General features: G+C 36.3%; 1 protein-coding gene across 1 annotated transcript in view; it reads left to right on the top strand.

The window, feature by feature from the left end:
• Window positions 1-25,505, top strand: part of CCDC18 (coiled-coil domain containing 18) — a 103,779-nt gene that overhangs the window by 36,908 nt on the left and 41,366 nt on the right. The window contains exons 14-17 of the mRNA XM_036255662.1: window positions 8,681-8,815; window positions 8,981-9,058; window positions 17,967-18,083; window positions 22,136-22,303. Of these exons, the coding sequence (XP_036111555.1) occupies window positions 8,681-8,815; window positions 8,981-9,058; window positions 17,967-18,083; window positions 22,136-22,303 (498 nt within the window). The remainder of the gene's footprint in view (window positions 1-8,680; window positions 8,816-8,980; window positions 9,059-17,966; window positions 18,084-22,135; window positions 22,304-25,505) is intronic.

The following is a 25,505-nucleotide window of genomic DNA, read 5'->3' as shown; positions in this document are numbered from 1 at the left end:
TGGTGCAATGTTCAACCACTGAGCCACACTGGCTAGGCAGAATCCCATTACTTTTAGATCATTTTACAATGTTTTCTTATATAATTCTACCATTTCAGTTTTAATTATTATATTTTGACATTACCAAAATAAGAGTGATTCTATAGATCCTTTTCCACTAGAGATATCAGTTGCTTCAAGATCTGTTAAGAATAGAAGCACTCTTAACCATAGGTGAAAAGTAAACAGTAAAATTAAAAGTAAAGAAAAGATGTGAGATGAAGAGCACATGACTAAATAAAAAATAGGTCATTTGTGTATGTTTAATAGAACAGCAGAGCTAATGAAGAAAAAAATAGCCCTAGCCGGTTTGGCTCAGCGGTTAGAGCGTCGGCCTGCGGTACAGAGAGACCCGGGTTCGGTTCCCGCTAAGGGCACGTACTTCGGTTGCAGTTTGTCCCCGGCCCTGGTTGGTCGTGCGGGTGGCAGCCACTCGATGTGTCCCTTCACGTCGATGTTTCTCTCTCTCTCTCTCCCTTCCTCTCTCTCCCTCCCACTCTATCTGTACAAAAAATGGAAAAATATCCTCGGGTGAGGATAAAAAAAAAAAAAAAAACAAAAAAAAAAAACAAAAAAAAAGAAAAAAATATATAAGCTTGAAATATAGAGCAATAGATTACTCAGTCTGAGCAACAAAGAGGAAAAAAAGGTTTGGAAGAAAAATGAACTGAGCCTCAGGGACCTGTGGGACAATATAATAATGTCTAACATTCACATCATCAGAGTCCCAGAGAAGAGAATAACAGTTGATGCAGAAAAATACTTGAAGGAATAATGACTGAAAACTTCACAATTTATTTATTTATTTTTTAATCCTCACCTGAGGATGATTTTCCTTTTATATTCAGATAGAGTGATAGGGAGAGAGAGATGTGAGAAAGACACAACATCAGTTGGTTGCCTCCCACATGACCCTGACCAGGGCCTGGGATCGAATTGCAACCAAGGTATGTGTCGTTGACCAGAATTGAACCTGCAACTCTTTGGTCTGTGGGTCAGAGCGAAAACTTCACAATTTAATTAAAGGAAATAAATTTACAAATTCAACAAGTTCAAAGATTAAATCAAAGAAAACTTTCTGATACATCAAAGTAAACCAACACTAAAGTATGTTAAAACAAGCCATAGATAAATTGTATATAGAGAAACAAGAGGAACAAAGATTAAAATTGTAGATTTCTTTCTCATCAAACCATGAAGATTAGAACACAGAAAACATTTTTTTTTTTTTTTAGTACTGAAAGAAAATCCATTAACCTAGAATTCTACATCCAGCAAAAATATTATTTAGAAAATATAAACATTCTTAGATGGAGGAAAATTTAGAGAATTTGTCATCTAAAATAAGGTTCTTCAGGCAAAAAAGAAATATTATTAGAAGGAAACTTGGAACCTCAGGAATGAAGAGCAACAAAAACTATTTGTTTACATACAATGCACTATTTTTCTTCTCTTAAGGTTTTATGACAATTGAAAGAAAAAATTATAGCATTGTCTAGTGAAGTTTTTAATACATGTTGGTGTAATACATTGGATAACTACAGTATAAAAGAGGAAGGGTAAGCCCTGGCTGGTTTAGCTCAGCGATTAGAACGTCAGCCCAAGAACCAAAGAGTCGTGGGTTTGATTCCGGTCAAGGGCATGTACCGTGGTTGCAGTTTGGTACTGGTCAGGCTTATGTGGGAGGCAAGCAATCGATGTGTCTCTCTCACATTGATGTTTTTCTCTCTCTTCCTCCTACTCTGTCTGAAAATAAATGGAAAAAATATCCTCAAAAAAAAAAAAGAGGAAGGGTAAAGGGATCTGTGTTTATATAAAGTTTCTACATTTTACTTCAAGTGGCAAAATCTTAAGTCTCAGTAAATTATGAAAAGTTAAATATATATATTATAATCCCTAGAAAATCCACTAAAAATGATACAGATATAGTGAGCCAGTAGATAAAATAGAGTTCTGAAAATACTCATATATTTAAAAAGGCTGGACAGGAGAAACAGGAATGAAAAACAGAGGAGACAAAGAGAAAACTAATAATAAAATGATATGTTTAAATCCAGTTATGTAAAATATTACCTTTTTTTAAATTTATTGATTTGAGAGAGAGATGGAAGCATCAATTTATTGTTTCATTTATTTATACATTCATTGGTTGCCTCTTTTATGTGCCCTGATTGGAGATCAAATCCATAAACCTTGGCTTATAGGTATGATATTCTAACCAACTGAGCTACCTGGCCAGCATTTACTTTAGATGTAAATGTTCTAAATATACCAAATAAAGACTTGAGATTATGATATTGGATTTTAAAAATTAAGACTCAAATATCTATGCTCTTTTAAAAAAAAAAAATTCATGTTAAATTTAAAGATGTAGGTAGGTTAAATATAAAAGGTTGGAAAAGATGGACCAAAGAAAAGGAAGCTGCAGAGGCTATATAAATATCAAAGTAGACTCAGAAGAAAGAACATTACAATAGATAAAGAGGAACATTACATAACGGTAAAAGACTCAATTTTCCAAGAAGACATACATACCAGTCTTGAATGTTTAAGTACCTAATAATAGAATTTGAAAATTCATGAACTACAGTAAACCCTTGATTTTATGGACCTCGCTTTAACAGACTTTGGATTTAATGGACAAAATTTTCGGACTGTGTATCATATGTGAAAATTAATAACCTGTTAATTTTAAAATGCTTTTAACCAAGATTTGCTTATAATAAAATTAACAGGTTTTTTTTGTTATTAATCCAGTTATTTTAAGCAAATTTTAGCAAATAGGCTATATGTTGGGGAAAAACACTGTAGTCATTTAGCTGACATAAATAAATATTACATATCTACAACCATATCCAAGACTCATGGCTCATAAACAGTATTCAGTGAATGGTTAGCATGTGATCACACCAAACTGCGCATGGTATTTAGTTCGGTTGTCAAGTGATGTGACTTTCTGCAGCAGTTTTTGCTGTTGTTCATTTTTAATCCTCACCCAAGGATTTTTCTATTGATTTTTTTAGATAGAGTGGAAGGGAGGGAGAGAAAGACAGACAGACATTAATGTGAGACAGACACGTTAATTGGTTGCCTCCCACACGACCACAACTGGGGCCAGGGATCAAACCTGCAGCCCAGGTACACACCCTTGACTGGGAATCAAACCTGCAACCCTTTTGTCCATGGGACAATGCTCTAACCACTGATAAAACTGGCCAGGGCTCTGCAGCATGGGTTTTTTTTGTTTTTGTTTCTTAAATGTTTTTATTAATATGTTTAGAGAGGAAAGGTAAGAGAGAAAGAGAAACATCAGTGTAAGAGAGAAACATTGATTGGCTGCCTCCTCCACTCCCCCTACTGGGGATCAAGCCCACAACCCAGGCATGTGCCCTGACTGGGAATTGAACCAGGACCTCTCAGTCAGTCAATGGAAGATACTCAATCCACTGAGCCACACCGGCCGGGTTCTGCAGCAGTTTTAACACATGCCAGCCAATGTTTGGATGTGTGCTAAGCCATGCCCCAGCTGTGTGCATTTGTTTACTTTTGGTGACTGGTGAATGCACACATTTACTAGACCTATTTGGTATAAATTTAAAAATTACTGTAATACACATAGAAAACTTTTCTGTGAAATTAACCTTTTTATACATACTTAATTTTAATTACATAAACATGTCTACATAAGTAAGACAGGTAAACTAACAGATTTGTCCTTTTTTTTTTTTTTTTTTATCCTCATCCAAGGACATTTTTCCATTTTTTGTTCAGATACAGTGGGAGGGAGAGAGAGAGAGAGGAATATCAATGTGAAAGGAACACATCGAGTGGCTGCCACCCACATGACCAACCAGTGCTGGGGACAAACTGCAACCAAGGTACACACCCTTAGCGGGAACCAAACCCGGGTCTCTCTGGACCGCAGGCCGATGTTCTAACTGCTGAGCCAAACTGGCCAGGCCAGACTTGTCAGGTTTTTAATGTAAACATTCGAAAAACCTACTTTATTATATAACAGACTTTGGGCTTTGATGGACACTGCCTCACTTGAATTAATCTGTTTTACTGTAAATGTGAAGACATCTGAAAGGAGAAATAAATTAATCCACAATTGTAGTTGGAGACATCAACACTGCTTTTTTACTTAATAGGATATGTAGCCAAAAAAATCAATAAGGATTTAGAACTCATCTGAACACTATCAGTCAATTTAGCTTAATTGACATTTATGGAATATTCCATCCAACAATAGAATATACATTCTTTTCCAGTGCGCCTGAAACATTCATCAAGGTATAGCATACCCCAGGTCAAACTAAATTTTTACCAAATGTAAAAATCAAAACCATACATAGAATGTTCTCTGAACGTAATGGAATTCATCTCAAAATCATTAAGATAGCTAATCCTAAACACCAATCAGAAAGAATATATACACCCCTATGTTCATAACAGCATTATTTACAATAGCTGAGATCTGGAAACAGCCCATCGTAGTAGAGTGGATAAAAAAGCTATGGTAATCTACACAATGGAATACTATGCAGCTGTAAGAAAGAAAGATCTCTTACCCTTGGAAACAACATGGAGGGACCTGGAGAGTATTATGCTAAGCAAAATAAGCCAGTCAGAGAAAGACAAGTATCACATGATCCCATTTATTTGTGGAATATAATGAACAAAATAGCTGATGAAAAAAATAGATCCAGAGACATGGAGGTAGGAAACAGGCTGACAAACCTCAAGGGATGGGAAGAGATAAAGCAAAGAACTTAAATGCATATATACATAACAAATGAACACAGACAACAATGCAGTGAAGGTGGTGGGAGGTGGAGGGGGGAGGAGAGTATCAATGGGGAAAAAAGGAGGGATATCTGCAATACTTTCAACAATAAAGAAAAAAAATTTGTTTCATCTGAAAAATCCCCAAATATTTGAAGCTAAACAACACACTTCTAAGTAATTCATGGATTAAAGAATAAGTCTCAGGGGAAATTAAAACACTTTAAACCCAGTGAAAATGAAAACACAACATAAAGATTTGTGGGACACAGCTAGAGCAGTTCTGGGAAGGTTATAGCATTAAATGGATATATTAAAAGAAAATCAATAATTAAACTTCCACCTTTAGAAACTAGGAAAGGAAGAACAAAATCAACCCAAAAGAGGCAGAAAGATGGAAATAATATAAGGCATAATTGAAAAGAGCATATTTGCAGAGAAAATCATTGAAACCCAAAGCTGGTTCTTTGATAAGATCAACAAATGTATAAACCTCTAGCCAGTGTGACCAAGGCAAAAAAAAGACAAAACAATTATTTATATCGGGAATGATTAAGGTATATATCACTACAGATTGCACAGATATTAAATGTTAATAAGGTAATACTACAAACAGTTCTATGCACATTAATTTGACAACTTCTATGAAATAAATCAACTTTTTAAATGACACTATACTCAAGAAGAAATAGATAATATGAATAGTTTCTACACATATTAAAGAAATTGGATTCATGGTTTAAGAAATTTCAAAAGAAAAGTTGCAAGCCCACATGATTTCACTGATAAATTCTTAACAAACATTTAAGGAACTAATAACAGTTCTACACAATTTCTTCCAGAATACAGAATAGGAAGGATCACTTCCCAACTCATTTGATTAGGCTAGCCTTACCATAATATCAAAATAAGACACAGACAGTATCAGAAAGGAAACAGACTATGCCCTGGCTGGTTTGGCTCAGCGGTTAGAGTGTCAGCCCTTGGACCAGAGAAACCCGGGTTCAGTTCCTGCTTAGGGCACGTATCTCGTTGCAGTTTGTCCCCGGCCGTGATTGGGGTTATGTGGGTGGCAACCAGTCGATGTGTCTCACATCGATGTTTCTCTCTCTCTTCCTCCCTCTCTCCTTCCTGCTGTATCTGAAGACAAATGCAAAAATGTCCTCAAGTGAGGATTAAAAGAAAAAAAAAGAAACAGACTAATATAGTCTCAGGTAATATACCTCATGAACATTGAAGCAAAAATACTCAACAAAATGTTAGCAAATTAAGCAACAAATATACATAAACAGTACAAAAATATAAACAAGAGTGCTTTATCCTGGGAATGGAAGACTGGTTCAACATTTAGGTTAAAAAATGTAATCTATCATATTAGCAGACCAAAAACCTAGATAATCATTAATATAGGAAAAAGCATTTGACAATATTCAACATTTCTCTCCTGATAAAAACTCTTGGTCACTATGAATAAAGGGGCTTTATTAACATGATAAAGGGCATCTGTACAAAAAAAACAAACCCTGTAGTTAACAAGGCAAGATCATTTACTCTCATCATTCCTGTTCAGTAACATACTAGAAAGTCCCAAAGTAATAAAAAGCATTTATATTGGAATGAAACAAATAAGCTATCCTCGTTTCCAGACAACAAGATTGACTACGTAGAAAATCCCAAAGAATATACAAAAGTTTCCTAAAACTAGTGACTTAGCAAGGTCTCAGGATGCAAGGTTAACGTCCAAATATCCATTCTCTTTCTACATAGTATTAGCAAATTGGAAATTAAATTAAAAAATAATGCTATTTACAATAGCTCAAAAATATAATACATGTATACAAATACAGCAGAATATGTGGAAGACCTGTATGCTGAAAACTACAAAATGTTAATGAAAAAAATCAAAGAAGACCTCAATAAATGGAAAGAAATATAATTTCAATGTTTTGGAATTCTCAATATATTTAGATTGTCAGTTCACCTTAAGTAGATCTATTGATTTAGTGCATTTCCAGTCAAAATCCCATAAAAACTTTTTGTATATATAGATAACTGATTTTGAATTTCATAATGAAAAGGCAATGAATCTAGGATAGCCAAAGCAAGTTTGAAAAAGAACTAAGTTGATGGACTCATGCTACCATATTTTAAGACTTACTACGAAACTATAGTGAGGTATTAGCAAGGTAATGTATAGACAAAAGGAACAAAACAGTCTAGAAATAGACCCAGAAAATAAGGTCAATTGATTTTTAATAAAGGTACAAAACCAATTCAGAATTAAGAAAGAGTAATGTTTCAATAAATGGTACTGAAACAATTGGACATCATATGCAAAAAGATGGAACTACAATGTTTTTCTTATATAAAAATTCAAAATGAATCATATATTAAGTATGAAATAAACTATAACACGGGAAAATATAGGAGAAAATCTTCATGACATTGGTTAAGCAGAGTCTCAGATATGAAACCAAAACATGCCATATTTTTATTTTATGTATGTGTGTTATATGTATCACATATTTTTGTACATATATGTATATAATGTGCACATATGTACATATACACATGCCAATAATGTAATTTTTGTCTGCACAAAAGTTTTTTGAAAGTTTGATAACACTGCCCTGGCCAGTGTGGCTAAGTTGGTTGAAGCATCGTCCTGTACATTGAAAAGTTGAGGGTTTGATTCCTGGTCAGGGCACATACCCAGGTTGCGGATTCAATCCCCAGTTGGAGCCCATACAGGAGGCACCAACGATGTTTCTCTCTCTCTCTCTCTCTCTCTCCCTCTCTCTCTTTCTCCCTGTCCTTTTCTCTCTCTCTAATATCAATAAAAGCAGCAAGTCCTTGGGTGAAGGTTTTTTAAAAAGTTTGATAACACCAATTATTGGTGAGGTTATAGGGGGTGAGAATCATACTTTTCTAATGAAAGTATAAATTTTGATGTACTTTGTTTTTGTTTTTATCCTCACCTGAGGACATTTTTGCATTTATCTTCAGGTAGAGCGGGAGAGAAAGAGTGAGGAAGAGAGAGAGAAACATCAGTGTGAAAGAGAAACATCGACTGGTTGCCACCCACACAACCCCATCAGGGGCTGGGGACAAACTGCAACCAAGGTACTTGCCCTTAACGGGAACCAAACCCGGGTCTCTCTGGTCCACGTTTCGACACTCTTAACTGCTGAGCCAAACTGGCCAGGGCAATTTTGATGTACTTTGAAAAGAAATACCTAATGAAGTTGGAAATATATCCTACAGTCAATTTGCTCTGTTCTAAAGAAACTTCATGTACATAAAGAGACATGTACAAAGATGTTACAGTAACATTGTTATAGTAGTGAAAATCAGAATATCTAATTGTTTCTGGATAGAAGAGAAGACAAACTGCAGTTTGTTGTTACAGTGGAGTAAAGTACTGTTAAATATAAATGAACTAGATTCACATATGGATATATGGAACATATCCATGGATAAATATCTAAACCAGTATTGAATGCAAAAAATAAGTTGCTAAAATTTGAAAAAATATTGATATCATCTCTAAATTTTCAAAAGAGAAAATTACATTGTTCATAGATCTGCAAAATGTAGTAAAAGCACAAAAAGCATGTGTAAAAATGAAACATCACAGAATGATGCAGATCAATTTTAGCATAGTATTGGTGAAGGAGTAAAGGGATAAGATATGGGCATGTGATTCTATTTCTTCTCTTAAAGGAAATTTGGCAAAATGCAAAAACCTATGCAATTTCAATAGTAATTTAACATGTATTATATTTCTTTTTGTATGTTTAAATGTTTTAAAACTTTTAAAAATTTAACATAAAATTAATCTTATTTTTATGTTTAGCTTGCATCTCAACTAGAGAAAAAAGACCAACAATTTAAAGAGCAAGAAAAGACTATGTCCATGTTGCAGCAAGACATTATATGCAAACAGCATCATCTTGAATCGCTAGATAGACTCTTGACAGAAAACAAAAGGGTAAAACCATCTTTATGAAAATGCTGTTTAAAAGCTGACTGATATTTCAAGTTTATGTTTCTGTAACATGCCTTTAACTTTATCAACTCTTAAACGGCATATTAGTAATGTGAATATATTTATACTCATACTTCTATGTTTGCTTACCAGTCTGTACGTTTTCAGGAAATGGAAAAGGAAAATATGAAGAAAGATGAAGCTTTGAAAGCATTACAGAACCAAGTGTCTGAAGAAACAATCAAGGTTAGGATGCTAATACTTTAAAACATTTAAACATTCTTTTTCCTCCGGTCTGTGAGCCGACGCTCTAACCACTGAGTCAAACCAGCCAGGGCTAAACATTTTTTTTTTTTTCCTTAATGAAGACATTCCTGTGGGTTTTTTATTTTTCTCTATAAATTATAAAAATCAATTAAGAGGTAAAGATTTTACCTGGGTCAATGAATTTAGTTTCTGAAGTATATTTTCTTTAGTGTGAGTTGTTATCTTAATTATTTGATCGTTGATAATTTTGTTTGTATATTATCCAACCTCCAAGGTTTTTTTTTAACATTAAAATGTTTTTAAACATTACTTGCTTGTTAATATTACTAGTAAAGAATTAACAGAAGGTGAAGGGAGAGGAAACCACAAGCAGTCCCGTTTTGTTGCTTTCTACCTGTTCTGTTATAAGATTAATTAGGGGATAAATTCAGAATTTCCAGATAAAATACAGTTTTGTGGCTAATATATCTTTATGCTTGAAAGCATGGGCTTTGGAGCTAGACTGACTTAAGTTTACTAACCGATTTTAACCTTACCTGGGTTGTTTGTGCTCTCTGAACTTCACTTTTTTTTTTAATCCTCACCTGAGGATATTTTTTTATTTATCTTTAGATAGAGTGGGAGGAAAGGAGGGAGAGGGTGAGAGAAACATTGATGTGAGAGGCACACATTGACTGGGTGCCTCCCACACGCACGACCCTGACCAGGGCCAGGGAATAACCGCAACCGAGGTATGTGCCCTTGACCAGAGTCAAACCCACAACTCATTGGTTTGAGGACCGACACTAACACTGAGCCAAACTGGCCAAGGCTGAACTTTAATTTCTTTACCTGTAATATAAAGATAACAATAGTTAGTATAGAATTAAATTAATGAGGTACATAAAATGTTTAGCATATACTAAGTTACTCAAAGTTTAATAAGTAATTACTATGTATTCAATATTTTCTCATTTGCATATTTAGTGTTAAAAATAGATCCAAACATAATTGCTACCTTTATTCTGTCATATATGGCTTGAATATAAAGGATTTTAAAATATCAGTGTTGTACCCTGGCCATGCAACAAGGTCACCGGTTCGATGGTTCAATTCCTGGCTAGGGCACATGGCCAGGTTGTAGACTCAATCCCTTGATAGGGCACTTACAGGAGGCCATCTACTGATATTCTGCTCTCACATCTCTCTCTTCCCTTCCTCTTTCTCTAAAATCAATAATAAAAACTTAAAAAAAAAAATTTTTTTTTTTTATTAATCCTCACCCTAGGATATTTTTCTATTGATTTTTAGAGAGAGTGAAAGGGAGAGGAGGAGGGAGGGAGAGAGAGAAAAACATCGATGTGATGTGAAAGAGACACGTTAATTGGTTGCCTCCCACACGACACCAACTGGGGCCAAGGATCAAACCTGCATCCTTGGTACATGCCCTTGACTGGGAATTGAACCTGCAACCCTTTTGTCCATGGGCCAGTGCTCTAACCACTGAGCAAAACTGGCCAAGGCTCTGCAGCAGTTTTGTGGGGTTTTTTTTAAATATGTTTTTATTGATTTTTTAGAGAGAGAGGGAGAGAGAGAGAGAGATAGAAACATCAATGTGAGAGAAAAACATCGATTGGCTGCCTCCTCCACGCCCCCTACTGGGAATCAAACCCACAGCACCCGCATATGCCCTGACCAGGAATCGAACTGGAACCTCTCGATCCACTGAGCCACACCAGCCAGGCTCTGCAGCAGTTTTAACATATGCCAGCCAATGTTTGGATGTGTGCTGAGCCATGCCCCATCTGTGTGCATTTGTTTTCCTTTGGTGTATAGAAATGCAATGGATTTCTGTATATTGATTCTATATCCTACCATTTTACTGCACTTACTAGTTCTAATAGTTTTTTTTTTTAATCCTCACCCAAGGATATTTTCCATTGATTTTTAAACAGTAGAAGGGAGGGAGGGAGGGAGCATGAGAGGGAGAGACAAAGAGACAGAGACATTGATGTGAGAGAGACACATCAGTTGGTTGCCTCCCGCACAACCCCAACCAGGGTCGGGGATCAAACCTGCAACCCAGGTATATGGCCTTGATTAGGAATCAAACCCATAACCCTTTGGTCTACAGGCTGATGATGCTCTAACCACTGAGCAAAGCTGGCCAGGGCTAGTTGGACTGCAGGTTCGATCCCAGGCTTGGTCGGGGTTGTGCAGGAGAGAGGCAACCAATCATTGTGTCTCTTTCACATTGATATTTTTCTCTCCCTCCCTCCCCCCCTCCCTCCCTTTCACTCTATCTAAATAAAATAAAATAAGTAAAGCCCTGGCCGGTTTGGCTCAGCGGTTGGAGCGTCTGCCTGTGGTACAGAGAGACCCGGGTTCGGTTCCCACTAAGGGCACGTACCTCGGTTGCAGTTTGTCCCCGGCCCTGGTTGGTCGTGCGGGTGGCAGCCACTCGATGTGTCCCTTCACGTCGATGTTTCTCTCTCTCTCTTTCTTCCTCTCTCTCCCTCACACTGTATCTGAACAAAAAATGGAAAAATGTCCTCAGGTGTGGATAAAAAAAATAAATAAATAAAATAAAATAAGTAAATAAATAATCGATGTTGTTTAGTACTTTTGCCTCGTACTATTTTAATCTATTTTGTGACCTTGTCTACCCATATCAATATAATTATATGTTTATCCATAACTTTCCTGTACTATTTTCTAAAACTTTTAACATATCATGCCATGTCAATTTATGTCCTCATGTAAAATTAACCTCTAAGATTATAACATTAAAAATCACTACTGTACTGCCCAGTCGATGTGGCTCAGTGGTTGAACGTTGACCCATGCACCAAGAGGTCACCAGTTTGATTCCCAGTCAGGGCACATACCTAGGCTGTAGGCCAAATCCCCAGTGGGGGACATGCAGGAGGCGGCCAATTGGTGTTCTCTCTCATCGATGTTTTTTTTCTGTTTTTTTTGTTTTCATTTATCTTCAGATAGAGCTGGAGGGAGGGAGAGAGAGAAACATCAATGTGAGAGAGACACATCGACTGGTTGCCACCCACACAACCCCACCCGGGGCCAGGGACAAACTACAACCAAAGTATGTGCCCTTAGCGGGAACCGAACCCCGGTCTCTCTGGTCCATGGGCTGACGCTCTAACTGCTGAGCCAAACTGGCCAGGGCTGTCATCAATGTTTCTCTCCCCCCCCCCCCTTCCTCTCTTTCTAAAAATAAATAAATAAATAGATAATCACTACTGTACAAAGGTTGTAGGCATGAAATAATTTTACTAAATAAAATTTATATTGCCACTTAACTCCTGTTTTTCTTTAAACTACCTAACACATCTAACCAGTCATCTGCTAAGTTATGTTAATAACCAAATAAGAGAGAGGAAGAAAATCAGCAAAAGAATGAATTATGATATTGGGTTTTATTCCCTTGGTACCTTTAATAGGTTTGCTGTTGTTGAAGGCAAAGTGAACATTAGAAACAAAATTCTTACGACTGAAGCTATGCTGAATGATTCTTAACATATAGGATATTTGTAGCAACAAAATAGAAGTTTGAAATGTAGTTCTGTTTTCTTGATTATGTCATTACCACCCTTTCCTGACTTTTGGCCATGTTCTTCTGCATGCTTTAGTTTGTTCTTTGCATAAAAAATGTTATGAATTTCTATCTGCAGGAGAGTTATAAAGATCAGTTTGAAGTTATTAACACTTATAAAAGTATGATATAGCTTCAAGCCTAATAAGAGCTAGAAATTGATGGGAAAATTCTGAACAGGTAACAAGAAACCAGTAAATAAAAGCAATTATGTTGCCTGCTATTAAATAGAAAATTGAGAAAGTGCTCATTAGATTTAGAGATTTTATTTATTTGTTTTGTTTTGTTTCTGTTTTCCACTCTGGACTTTCCCCCTCCCCCCAAAGAAAATCATAAGTGGAAAAAAAAACAAAAATGTAGAGCATAGGTGCTTTTGTTGAAAAAAGGGTAGCATAGAACTCCCACCCTGTTGTCCCTAGACTGTTCCCCTGAGTAGATTATATATATATATATATATTTGCCCCTGAGTAGGTTTTTGGTTCATCAGAGCAATATATATATTTGTAAGTGTTTTGTATACATTAATGATGTTTGTTTATATGAGATTCATACTCTCAAAACTATGTTCAAATAAGAAATCTAACAGAGTAGTAGATGCTTGGTTTTTATTTACTATTTATTAGGGTTTTCTTTTAATTAAGACACATCAACTTTATTTCTTCAAAAAATTATTTTAAAAGTCCAATAGGGAAATGTTTTTACTGTTGACAGTATTACATATATCCCCCATTTCCCCTCCCCTTTCCTTCCTCCACCCCACCCCCACCCCACTCCAGGCTGTCATCACACTATTGTCAGTGGGCTACGCATATATACATATATGTTCTTTGGTTAATCTCTTCCCATCCCACCACCCCCCTCCCATCTGAGATCTTTCAGTCTGTTCCATTCCTTCATGCCTCTGGACCTATTTTGTTCCTCAGTTTATTTTGTTCATTAGATTTCACATATAAGTGAAATCATGTGATAATTGTCTTTCTCTGACTGGCTTATTTCACTTAGCATAATAATCTCCAGGACTATCCATGCTGTTGCAGAGTAAGAGATCCTTTTTTATAGCCTCATAGTATTCCATTGTGTAAATGTACCACAGCTTTTTATCCGCTCATCTACTGATGGGTACTTGAACTATTCCCAGATATTAGCTATTATAAATGATGCTGCTATGAAAATAGGGGTGCATGTATTCTTTTTGATTGGTGTTTTGGGATTCTTAGTATATATTTCCAGAAGTGGGATTGCTGGGTCAAAAGGCAGTTACATTTTTAATTTTTTGAGGAGACTCCATACTATTTTCCACAGCAGCTGCATTTCCACCAGCAGCATACTAGGGTTCCCTTTTCTCCACATCCTTGCCAGCACTTAATATTTGTTGATTTATTGATGGTAGCCATTCTGGCAGGTGTGAGATGACACCCCATTGTAGTTTTAATTTGCATCTCTCTGATGATTAGTGATGTTGAGCATATTTTCATATGTCGATTGACCATCTGTATGTCTTCTTTGGAGAAGTGTCTATTCAGGTCCTTTGCCCATTTTTAAACTGGATTGTCTTCTGGTGTTGAGTTGTATAGTTCTTTATATTTTTAAAATTAACCCTTTAGCCCTGGCCGGTTTGGCTCAGCGGTTAGAGCATCGGCCTGCGGTCTGGAGAGACCCGGGTTCGGTTCCCGCTAAGGGCACGTACCTTGGTTGCAGTTTGTCCCCAGCCCTGGTTGGGTCATGCGGGTGGCAGCCACTCGATGTGTCGCTTTCACGTCGATGTTTCTCTCTCTCTCTCTCTCTCCCTCTCCCTCTATCTGAACAAAATATCGAAAAATGTCCTCGGGTGAGGATAAAAAAAATAAATAAATAAATAAATAAAAATAAATAAAATTAACCCTTTATCAGATGTATCATTGGTGAATATGTTCTCCCATACAATGGATTCCCTTTTCATTTTGTTGATGGTTTCTTCTGCTATGCAAAAGCTTTTTAGTTGGATGTAGTCCCATTTGTTAATTTTTTTCCTTTGTTTCTCTTGCCCTAGGAGATACATCAGCAAAAAGTACTGCTACATGAGATGTCTGAAATTTTACTGCTTATGTTTTCTTCTAGGATTTTTACAGTTTTGCAACACATTTAAGTCTTTTATCCACTTTGAGTTTATTCTTGTGTATGGTGTAAGTTGGTCTAGTTTCAATTTTTTGCAGGTATCTTTCCAGTTTTCCCACCACTAGATATCGAAGAGACCATCTTCATTCCATTGTATGCTCTTGCCTCCTTTGTTAAATATTAATTTACCATAATGGCGTGGGTTGATCTCTGGGGTCTCTGTTCTGTTCCATTGATCTGTATGCCTATTCTTGTGCCAGTACCAGCCTGTTTTGATTACAGTGGCTTTGATATTCAGTATTGTGATCCTTCTGATCCTTCTAACTTTGTTTTTCTTTCTCAAGATTGCTGAGGCTATTCGGGGTATTATTTCATTCCATATAAATTTTTGGAATATTTGTTCCAGATCTGTGAAATATGTGTTGGCATTTTTTTTTTTCAATGAACAACTGACAGATTTATTACCAATGATCAACTGTGACTCTTTATTTTTTCATTTTTATTTTATTTTTTGTATGTGTCCCTAGCAGTAACCAAACCCAGGACTCTCCAGTCCTCAGGCCAATGCTCCAACCACTGAGCCAAACCAGCCAGGGCTTGTGTTGGCATTTTAATGGGGATTGCATTGAATCTATAGATTGCTTTGGATAGTATGGACATTATATTTATTTATTTAATCCTCACCCTAGGATATTTTTTCAAATATCTTCAGATAGAGTGAGAGGGGGGAGAGAGAGAAAGAGAGAGAAACATTGACTGGTTGCCTCCCACACAACCCGACCAAGGCCAGGGACGAACCACAACCGAGGTATGTGCCCTTGACTGAAATTGAACCCATAATTCACTGGTCTGTGGGCCGATGCTTTAACCACTGAGCCAAACCACCCAGGGCTCCTCCTTAAATTTTGAGCCCTGGGAACCTTCCTTGCATCACCATAGTCCTTGCATTGTTCCTGAACCAGAATCATTATTTCAGTGGGGTGTCCAAGGGATTTATGTGCCCAGTAAAACCTCGATTTACACCACTTCAGCTTTATTACTTTATTTTTCCCAGTCTAAGATTTAATTATAATTCATGTGTTGTGTTTGGTTCTCTAGATTCCCCTAAACTTACTGTCTCCTAGTCTTCATAACATTGAATATTTTGAAAAGTCTAAGACAACTAGAACACTGTGTGGATTATACTGTGTTCCTCCCACTGCTTCACATCAGGAGACACATAGTGTCAGATCAACCCCATTATTGGCATTGCCAATCTTGACACCTTATTTAAGGTGGTTACTGCCATATCTCATTTTAATGGGTACATTTTTTTCCTTTATAATAATAAACAAAATGTGGAGAGATTCTTGGAGACCATGAAAATGCCTTGCTCCTCAACAACCTTATAACCATTGGTTTTAACATCTTGTGATGAATCTTGCCTGAATGAATTTTTATGTTGTTAATTATCAGGTGGTGATATTCTGATAGTCATTGATTTTATTTTTCTATGTGAAAGATGATACGAGTACCAATGCTCATTTTCATGCTTAAGAAAGAAAACTTGCAAGTATTTATACATTTCATAAAACAAATGTTAATTAAAAATTTTTACTAGGGCAACAGTTAAACAAAGATAATCATTCAAAATTACAAACTTTTTAGCTTGTAATGGCTATATTCACAAGCTCTAGGGACAATCTTTGAAAACTGTGTCAAGATTTTCTTTTCAGAAATAAGAATTGTAAAGACAATTTCATGATGTAGAATACTATCTGATAGAGGGAACATTTTCCTCTTCTTATGCTTACCTTGTTGATATTTCTTTCACACTAGAATGCTATTAACATTGAGAGAGAGAGAGAAAGAAAACTCCCTGAGAAGCCTGCTCAAAATTACAATAAGGAAAGGGGAGTAAGCCCAGCTGGTGTGGCTCAGTGGTTGAGTGTCAACCCATGCACCAAAAGGTCACCAGTTCGATTCCCGGTCAAGGCACATGTCCAGGTTGTGGGCCCACTCTCCAGTGTGGGGCATGCAGGAGGTGGCCAGTGGATGTTCTTGCTCATCGATGTTTCTATCTCTCCCTCTCCATTCCTCTCTCTCTACAAATCAATAAAGAAAAAATAAAGAAAAATTAAAAATAGGAAAGGGGATTAAGACTAGAAGAATCTTATTAGGAGATGGGATATGGAGCATGTATGCAAACTGGCCCTTGAACTAATTTTTCGAAAAATAAATTTGTTGATTTGGGTTGCTTGTTGCTCATTTGCTTTTTAATATTAAGGCGGTGTAAAGCATTTGCAGCTGTAGAAACCCTTGAACCAAGTTACATTGCTGCCTTTCTGAAAATATTTTCACTGATTCAAAGCAAAAGCAGCCTTCTCCTAAGTTGTTTTTCCCTAGCTGGCAAAAACATTTTCATTTTCTTATTGACTTCAGCATAATGAGAATATTTACACCATAGCATCGTTAGCATGTTATAACAGTTTGTACTCGCTACTGTTTTCCTTGATCAAGTGAATTTAAGGAGTAGGCTTAAATTTTCAGGTAAAAGTTTTAAGTGTTTTGTCTTACGGGTTCTTGATAGTTGGCCCATTTGTCTTGCTAGTCTTATCTCCCATATACCCATCTCCAACAAATTCATACTTTTGATAATGCTGAGCTCCTGCCAGCTTCTCACTATTCCCCTTTACAGTGACTTACCCCTGAACATACTCCCTCTTCTTGGAATGCCCCCTTTCACTTGTTTATGTCCTGTTTATTATTCAAAACTCCAGTCTCTGGTTTCCTCTTTGGTTTTCTAGTTTGCAGTGAAAAATTTGTTTTTTAATTTTTTTTCTTTATTGTTTTTAGAGAGAAAGGGAGAGGGAGAGAGAGATAGAAACATCAATGAGACAGAACATCGATTGGCTGCCTCCTGCATGCCCCCCACTGGGGATCTGGCCCACAACCTGGGCATGTGCCCTGACCAGGAATCAAACTGGCCACATCTTGGTGCATGGGTCAATGCTCAACCACTGAGCCATACCAGCCAGGCTGAAAAATTAGTTTTTAAATAAATCTCTTCTGTGATAGCATATTATATCTTAAGTTTGACTAGATATTCACTATTTGAAGCAGTGAGTTAACATTAGGACATAAATCTATAAAAGATTGAGCATATAATAAACACTTATTTAATATATGTTGATTTTTCTTTTTTGCCTTTTTCCTGCTTAGGTCAGACAGTTAGATTCAGCATTGGAAATTTGTAAGGAAGAACTTGCTTTGCATTTGAATCAGTTGGAAGGAAATAAGGAAAAATTTGAAAAGCAGTTGAAGAAGAAATCTGAAGAGGTAAATGAATATTTTCTTTATATAAAGGATATTTTTCCAGTGATTTTTTTTTTTTATCCTCACCCAAGGAAATTTTTTTAATTTTTTGTTCAGATAGAGTAGGGAGGAAGAGAGAGAGAGAAACATCAACATGAAAGGTACACATAGAGTGGCTGCCTCCTACACGACCCAGTCGGAGCCGGGGACAAACTGCAACCAAGGTACGTGCCCTTAGTAGGAACCAAACATGGGTCTCTCTGGACCGCAGGCCGATGCTCTAACCGCTGAGCCAAACCGACCAGGGCTCAAGTGATTTCTTTTTGAGAGATTATTTTCCACATACTTTACAAGTACATCTTTATGTAGCTATTATAAAAAATATTTTCAATAAAATGTAAATTTTAATTTTATATTCTTTTGAAAATAAACACTATTTCAGTGCAACACAAAAATATGACACCTTAAAATTCTGATTCTTTTATATATTTTAGGGACTCTAAAATTATTAATATCACAGAATAATTCTAATATAGATGATTAATACTTAGAATATTGTTTTAGCCCTGGCCAGTTTGGCTCAACGGGTAGAGCACTGGCCTGCGGACCAGAGAGTCCTGGGTTCGGTTCCTGCTAAGGGCACGTATCTCAGTTGCAGTTTGTCTCTGGCCCTGGTTGGGTCATGTGGGTGGCGACCACTCAATGTGTCTCTCTCACATCGATGTTTCTCTCTCTGTCTCACTCCCGCTCTATCTGAAGATAAGTGTTTTATACTTAGAGGTATAAAATTCTTCAAATATTTTTCATTTTGTTTTGTTCCTTCTAGTTGTTTGAAGGATTGAGAATTAGAAGTTAACTTTGTTTATTGAGATGAGTTTCTCAGATACTAGAAAATTTTTCTTGAATTATCTCTGTTGTATCCTCATTGTCTACCTCTTTGTTTTCAACATAATAGTTTTGCTCAGTGGAATAAGCTTTGAAGAATTTCTTTATTTCTTTGTCAGCATTTATAATACAGGGGTGGACAAAAGTAGGTTTACAGTTGTGAGTATGTGAAACACTGAGTTTATTCTTGTATTATTATTTATTTATTACTATATTATTTTCCATATGAACAACTGTTGTAAACCTCCTTTTGCCCACATTAAGGTTTATATGTATTGAAACTTTAAATTCATGTTTAGAAACAGTCTCCAATAACTCTTTGTCAAATTGACTTGAATGTATTAGAAAGATCTAACCAGAAAAACAGAAGCTTTTCTATATCCTTAAAATGGAGGGAATTTTTTACAGAGAATTAGATACATAGGTGATGAAAGAATAGAAAAGCCAAACAAAGCATGCCGTGGTAACTCAGAGATTTTCATAAGCAGGGACCCACTTACTATCCTTAGAGATAGAGGAAACATCAGAAAGAGTTGATGTGACTGTAGTCTGGTAGCAGGGCTGCCTAGTTGAGCTAGAGTCACAGATAGAGTCTGTCTAGTAGAAACTGGGCTGTAGAGGAGAACTACTACTGGCTCCTCCCACTGGCCAAATATATATCCAGAAGGCAATTTCCTGCAATACAGAGTGCAGAGCAGGAGTTAAGCAGGGGTAGATCTAAGAACAAATACCTAGTCGACGGCACTCCGGACATAGACACATTACTTAAGTATATAACTTAAGAGGTTTAAAAAAAAAAAAGGAATCATTATATTTTGTTTTATGTGCTTGTTACATTTTATTTCTGTATTTTTATTTTTTATTTAGGTCTAGTTGATATACAATATTAATTATATGAGTTGCAGGTGTACAATATAGTGATTCAACATTTTTATACCTTATAATATGATCATCTCACTAATTCTAGTAATCTCTCTGTCCCTGTGCAAACTTATCAAATTATTTATTTATTTAATTTATTTATTTTTGTTACAGATGTTTCTCCTTTTCTCCCCATTGACACCCTCCTCCCGTTTCTGCCTCCAGCATTGTTGTCTATGTCCATTGGTTACACTTATGCATTAGTTCTTTGGTTTATCTCCCTCTTCCCCACACCCCCTCTTCTGAAGTTTGTCAGTCTGAACTCTACTTCTAGGTCTCTGGGTCTGTTTTGTTCAGCACCTTATAATATAACTTCTTTCTTCTTGACTTTAATTATAAAATAAGAACTCCTTTAGGAAAACCTTATTCTCTGAATATAATGTTAGTAGCAAATATAATCTAAAAACTATTTGTCTTATAGTATTTAGAGTAAAATTAAGTGAAAGTGAAATGGTAGTGCAGTGCAGTGCTCTGGTTAAGTTCTACGCTATATCTTGGGAGCTTTGCTCACCTGAATGTGCTTAATGACCAGAGAATCTACATCTAAACCCTTAATTTAACCATTACTCTGTATTTTTAAGCATGTGCAGCAAAAAAAATTCAGCACTCTTTTTGGGCCAACCATCTTGTGACCAGCCTCATTGTTTGACCTGGCCACATACCTACCAACTCCACCACTGTAACAATGGAATGGCACATATTGCTTCTGTAAAGTGACATCCTTCAGATGCTTGATGACTTTTCATATATGCATACACTTGATGGCCTGGGTAGTTCCTCAAGTGCTCTTAAAGTGAACGTGAACATTTGAACCTCTTGTTATACATGATTTTGTAGGGTTTTTTGGGTTAAGTAAATAGCAAACCATTTTTAGAGGTCAGCTCCCTCAAGCTGCTTACGAAAACAGCAATAAGAAATCTTTATTTATTTATTTATTTTAAAATACATTTTTACTGATTTTTTTAGAGAGAGAGAGAAACATCCATCGGCTGCTTCTGGCACGCCCCCTATGGGGGATCAAGCCTGAAACCCAGGCATGTACCCCAATCGGGAATCAAACGGGGACCTCTCAGTCCATGGGATGATGCTCAATCCACTGAGCCACACTGGCTGGGCAAAGAAATCTTTTAAAGATTTACCTATAATCCACTTTCTAATACTTAAGTTTTCACTTATCTATTTGCCTGCATGTTTTCATAATTACATTAATGAAATGTAATTCTATGTTTTCTTCCCCCCACTTAATTTCATTTCGTAGAATTTTATATTTGCTACTGTCTTTTAAATTGTGGTTTTATATGGTTGTATCACTTTAAATCAGATTGATATGTTATCACTTATTTAACCTTCTTTGGGGAACAGGTGAAGAATATTATAAAATACACATTAAATTATACTGCATTGTTTATATAATTGTAACAAATTTATTTTGGCAGATTTATTAGAATTTGGAAAACTGGGACAAAGGGCATTTTTATATAGGTGCTTAATAGGTGCTTTCAGATAACTTCAAAGGTATCTTTTAAAGCAGTTTGGGGGAACACAATATTCAAGTCCTAAATATTTAGAACAAATGATTATGATTTCTTAGTTTGTATTATTCCTTTATGTGTTTTTTGGACCATGAACATTTAAAAGTACATTCCTAGGATATCATTTTACAAACAATGGCAGCAATAGCAACAATAATGTAATAAATAGCACATAACACTTATGCAATGCTTTCATGGCTATAATTTATTATCAGTAAGGGGGAAAGATACATCAATGTGAGTATGGAGAAATCCATGGCTTCTTATGTTCTCTCCCTTCTTCCTAGGAGGGGTCACATACAATGTGCTTTTTCTGTAGCAATGAAATATGGTAATGTCTGCAGCATTTCTGCCCAGGGAAGCCTGCTTATGACTCAAAGACCAAGATTTCTTATGGGGAGCTGGTCACATAGGAACAGCCACATGTATCAAAGTTCCAAATTCACAGTTGGAAACCATGATTCAGTGCGCTAGCCAGGCAAAACAATTTCATGTCTTAGGGAATATCAAAATCCGCATTCCCACCCCAGAGCCAACTCTATAAGCAGTCCCTTCTAATATATCTTCTTATCAGAAAGATGGACCCTACCCTTTCACATAATAACCTCTAGCCATAAATACAGTTGTCCACATGACAAGTGGGATAATTATCTAGTAAGGCAGAAGCTTTGACATTTTGTTGCTTTTTATTTGCAACATGTCATTATAATGAGAAATGTATATATATATATATTTTAGGTATATTGTTTACAGAAAGAGCTAAAGATAAAAAATCACAATCTTCAAGAGACTTCTGAGCAAAATGTTATTCTACAGCATACTCTTCAGCAACAGCAGCAGATGTTACAACAAGAGACGATAAGAAATGGAGAGCTAGAAGACATTCAAACTAAACTTGAAAAACAGGTATATATTATTGATCAAAATTATTTTACTCGTATAAATAGAAATTTTACTATTTATAATACATTTTTGTTATATAAATTGTTGTTTAACCTCAAAGATTTTAAGAAACATCTGTATTAACATTGTAAAATGGATGAAGTTCTATTCCAGTGTAATGTGACCATGTAATACCATAGGCACATTTTGTCATTCCTTACAACTTAGTTATAATTTAGACTTCTTTTTCAATCTCTCCTTTCTTCTTGTACCTGAATATAATACCTATGTGAATCATCATACCTTCCAATTTCTTCTTTTTGGATCAGGACTTGTGATAATCTCTAAAGAAATGCCAAAGAAAAATCCCAAAGGATACTACTTATTTCTAAAAATAAGTTATTATTCCAAAGAAAGAATCCTAGGACATTTTATACTAGCATTTAATCTTTGCTCTTTCATTCATTACCAGATTCATCTGAATTCTTCAGATATTTCACATCTTTTGTTCTTTTTCTCTTTTTAAACTTTATTGAAACGTATAAATTAGAAAATGATGGTTCTATGTAATCTCACTCCACCTCACCTTTATGTCATTTGTACTTTTTATCTGTGTGTTCTGAATTCATCCTCAGCCTCTCAATGGAACTAAGAACCTCCTCTCAATACATTGAGATATATCAGGCAAGTATTACATATTTTCTTTTCTAAAGACATCACTCCTGTAACTCTCTAATCCCTTTTGTCATAGTCTAGACCCATTGCTTGATATGCCTGATTTATAGGTTTATCCTGAAGTATTTCTTCATTTCATCTGTGTTAGATTCCCACTTCCTAGATTCCTTGTTATTGATTCTGGATTTTGCAGGATTGATTATAATTCTTATTCCTTCTGGAGTGTTTTCATTTCTATAATGGTCTTATGGTTTTTTTCCGTTTGTTTCCTCCCTAAGACTGTTACTACATTTGTATTTTCATTTAATGATTTTATTTCTTCATGATATTTATTTTAAGAGATTTTTGTGTTTTTAAATTTTTCTTAAGGGTCTAAAGGAGTTTATATCTAAAAATTTCTTCAGTATTTGGAGTAAATTTTTTAGTGAAAATTTTTGTAGCTTTTGTTTATGTTCCACTATTCATAGGTTCTATGCTGTATTCTTTCAGATTATTGTTATTTTTTTAATGTTTTTTTATTGATTTTTTAGAGAGAGAGGAAAGGAGGAGACAGACATAGAAACATCCATGAGAGAGAAAGAAGCATCAACATTAATTGGCTGCCTCCTGCACACCCCCTACCCGGGATCAAGCTCTCAACCTGGGCATGTGCCCTGACTGGGAATCAAACCAGCAACCTCTTGGTGCATAGGTCAATGCTCAACCACTGAGCCACACCAGCCAGGCTATTTCAGATTATTACTCATCTTTAGATTTTTTTTTTTGCATTTATCCTCAGACAGAGAGGGAGGGAGAGAGAGAGAAGGAAGGAGAGAGAAGCACTGACGTGAGAGAGACACATCCAGTGGTTGCCACCCACACGACTCCATCTGGGGCCTGGGACAAACTGCAACCAAGGTACATGCCCTTAGCAGGAACTGAATCTGGGTCTCTCTGGTCCACGGGCCAATGCTGACCGCTGAGCCAAACCAGGGCTCATCTGTAGATTCTTTCTGCTTATGAGTGTGCTATCTAATTAAACACTGAGAGGTAGATTTATTCATGGTTCCCTTCCTTTTTTACCTGGGTACTATTTTAATTTTATTTTTGGAACTTGAGTTGGAGGGTTGGTTATTAATGGTTTATAATCTGTATTTAGTTCTTCAATGACAGGTTTTAGAAGAGCAGGGAGGAAATTAAGGTTATTGGCCAAAAATTAATGTTGAGATCACAGTCATGTAAATGTTCATTGAAAACATGGAGTGCCTGAGATTAATTAGGGAGAGAATATAGAATGAGGGGTGAGAAGATTAACTAGGACAGATCTCTGAGGGATGTGGTACGTGGAAGCCAAGTAAGCATTTCACAGAGTAGGGAGTGATAGTTGGTGTCATGGTCTGCTGCAGTCAATGTCAGATAAATTGAGGGTTGAGAAATGCTCATGGGAATTAGCAACATGGAGGTCATTGATGACAGCGCAGTTTCTGTAGAATGGCCAGATTGCTACATGTTAAGAAATGGATGAGAAGTGAGAATGATACAACAATTATAGAAAACTCTGAGAAGTTGGGCTCTGAAGAAGAGGAAAGAAAGGGAAGGAGGGGAGGTAGAGGGATGACGGAAAATTTTTTACTATAGGAAGGTCTTGAACATGTTTAAATGCTGATATAAAGAAACCAAAAGAGTCCGGCCCGTGTGGCCCAGTGGTTGAGCATTAACCCATGCACCAAGAGGTCGTTGATTCAATTCCTGGTCAGGACACATGCCCAAGTTGTGGGCCTGATCCCCACTGTGGGGCATGCAGGAGGCGGTCAATTGATGTTCTCTTTTATTGATATTTCTAGCTCTCTCTCTTTCTCTCACTTCCCCTCTAAACAATAAAGAAAAAAATTTTTAAAAGGAAGATATAGTCAGTAGTATGAGATTCCTGAGGAAGTGGATAGTAATTGAATTCAGAATACCTGTGAAGTAATTTGACTTGTATAGGAGGACGAATACCTCCTTCACTGGAGCAGAACAGAAGGAAGAATGAATAGGAGTAAATGCAAGTTATGTCGGGAGCAAATGCAACCTATAATGTTTGAGGGTAGATCAGAATCTAGGAATCTTTCACTGAATGAACCAGTTTGTGAAGAAGGAAAGGAACATTGTTTGATGAGAAGAAAAAACATTTCAAATGGGGATTATAAAAAGGATTTTTACTATTATTTTGTTCAATTTTTTTTCAAAGAAGTTCATCTTTATATTCTTTTTTAAAAATTTATCTTTAGCCCTGGCCGGTTTGGCTCAGCGGTTAGAGCGTCGGCCTGCGGTCCTGAGAGACCCGGGTTCGGTTCCCGCTAAGGGCACGTACCTCGGTTGCAGTTTGTCCCCGGCCCTGGTCGGTTGTGCGGGTGGCAGCCACTTGATGTGTTCCTTTCACATCGATGTTTCTCTCTCTCTGTTCCTCTCTCTCCCTCCCACTCTACCTGAACAAAAAATGGAAAAATGTCCTCGGGTGAGGATAAAAAAAAAAAAAAAAATTTATCTTTATTGTTGAAAATATTACAGATGTTTGTTCAATTCTTGTAAG

The sequence above is a fragment of the Molossus molossus genome, unplaced genomic scaffold, assembly GCF_014108415.1.
Source record: "Molossus molossus isolate mMolMol1 unplaced genomic scaffold, mMolMol1.p scaffold_m16_p_12, whole genome shotgun sequence".
In the NCBI taxonomy this organism is placed as follows: Eukaryota; Metazoa; Chordata; class Mammalia; order Chiroptera; family Molossidae; genus Molossus; species Molossus molossus.
The sequence above is the reverse complement of the archived record's forward strand: the minus strand, read 5'-3'. Positions and strand labels throughout refer to the sequence as shown.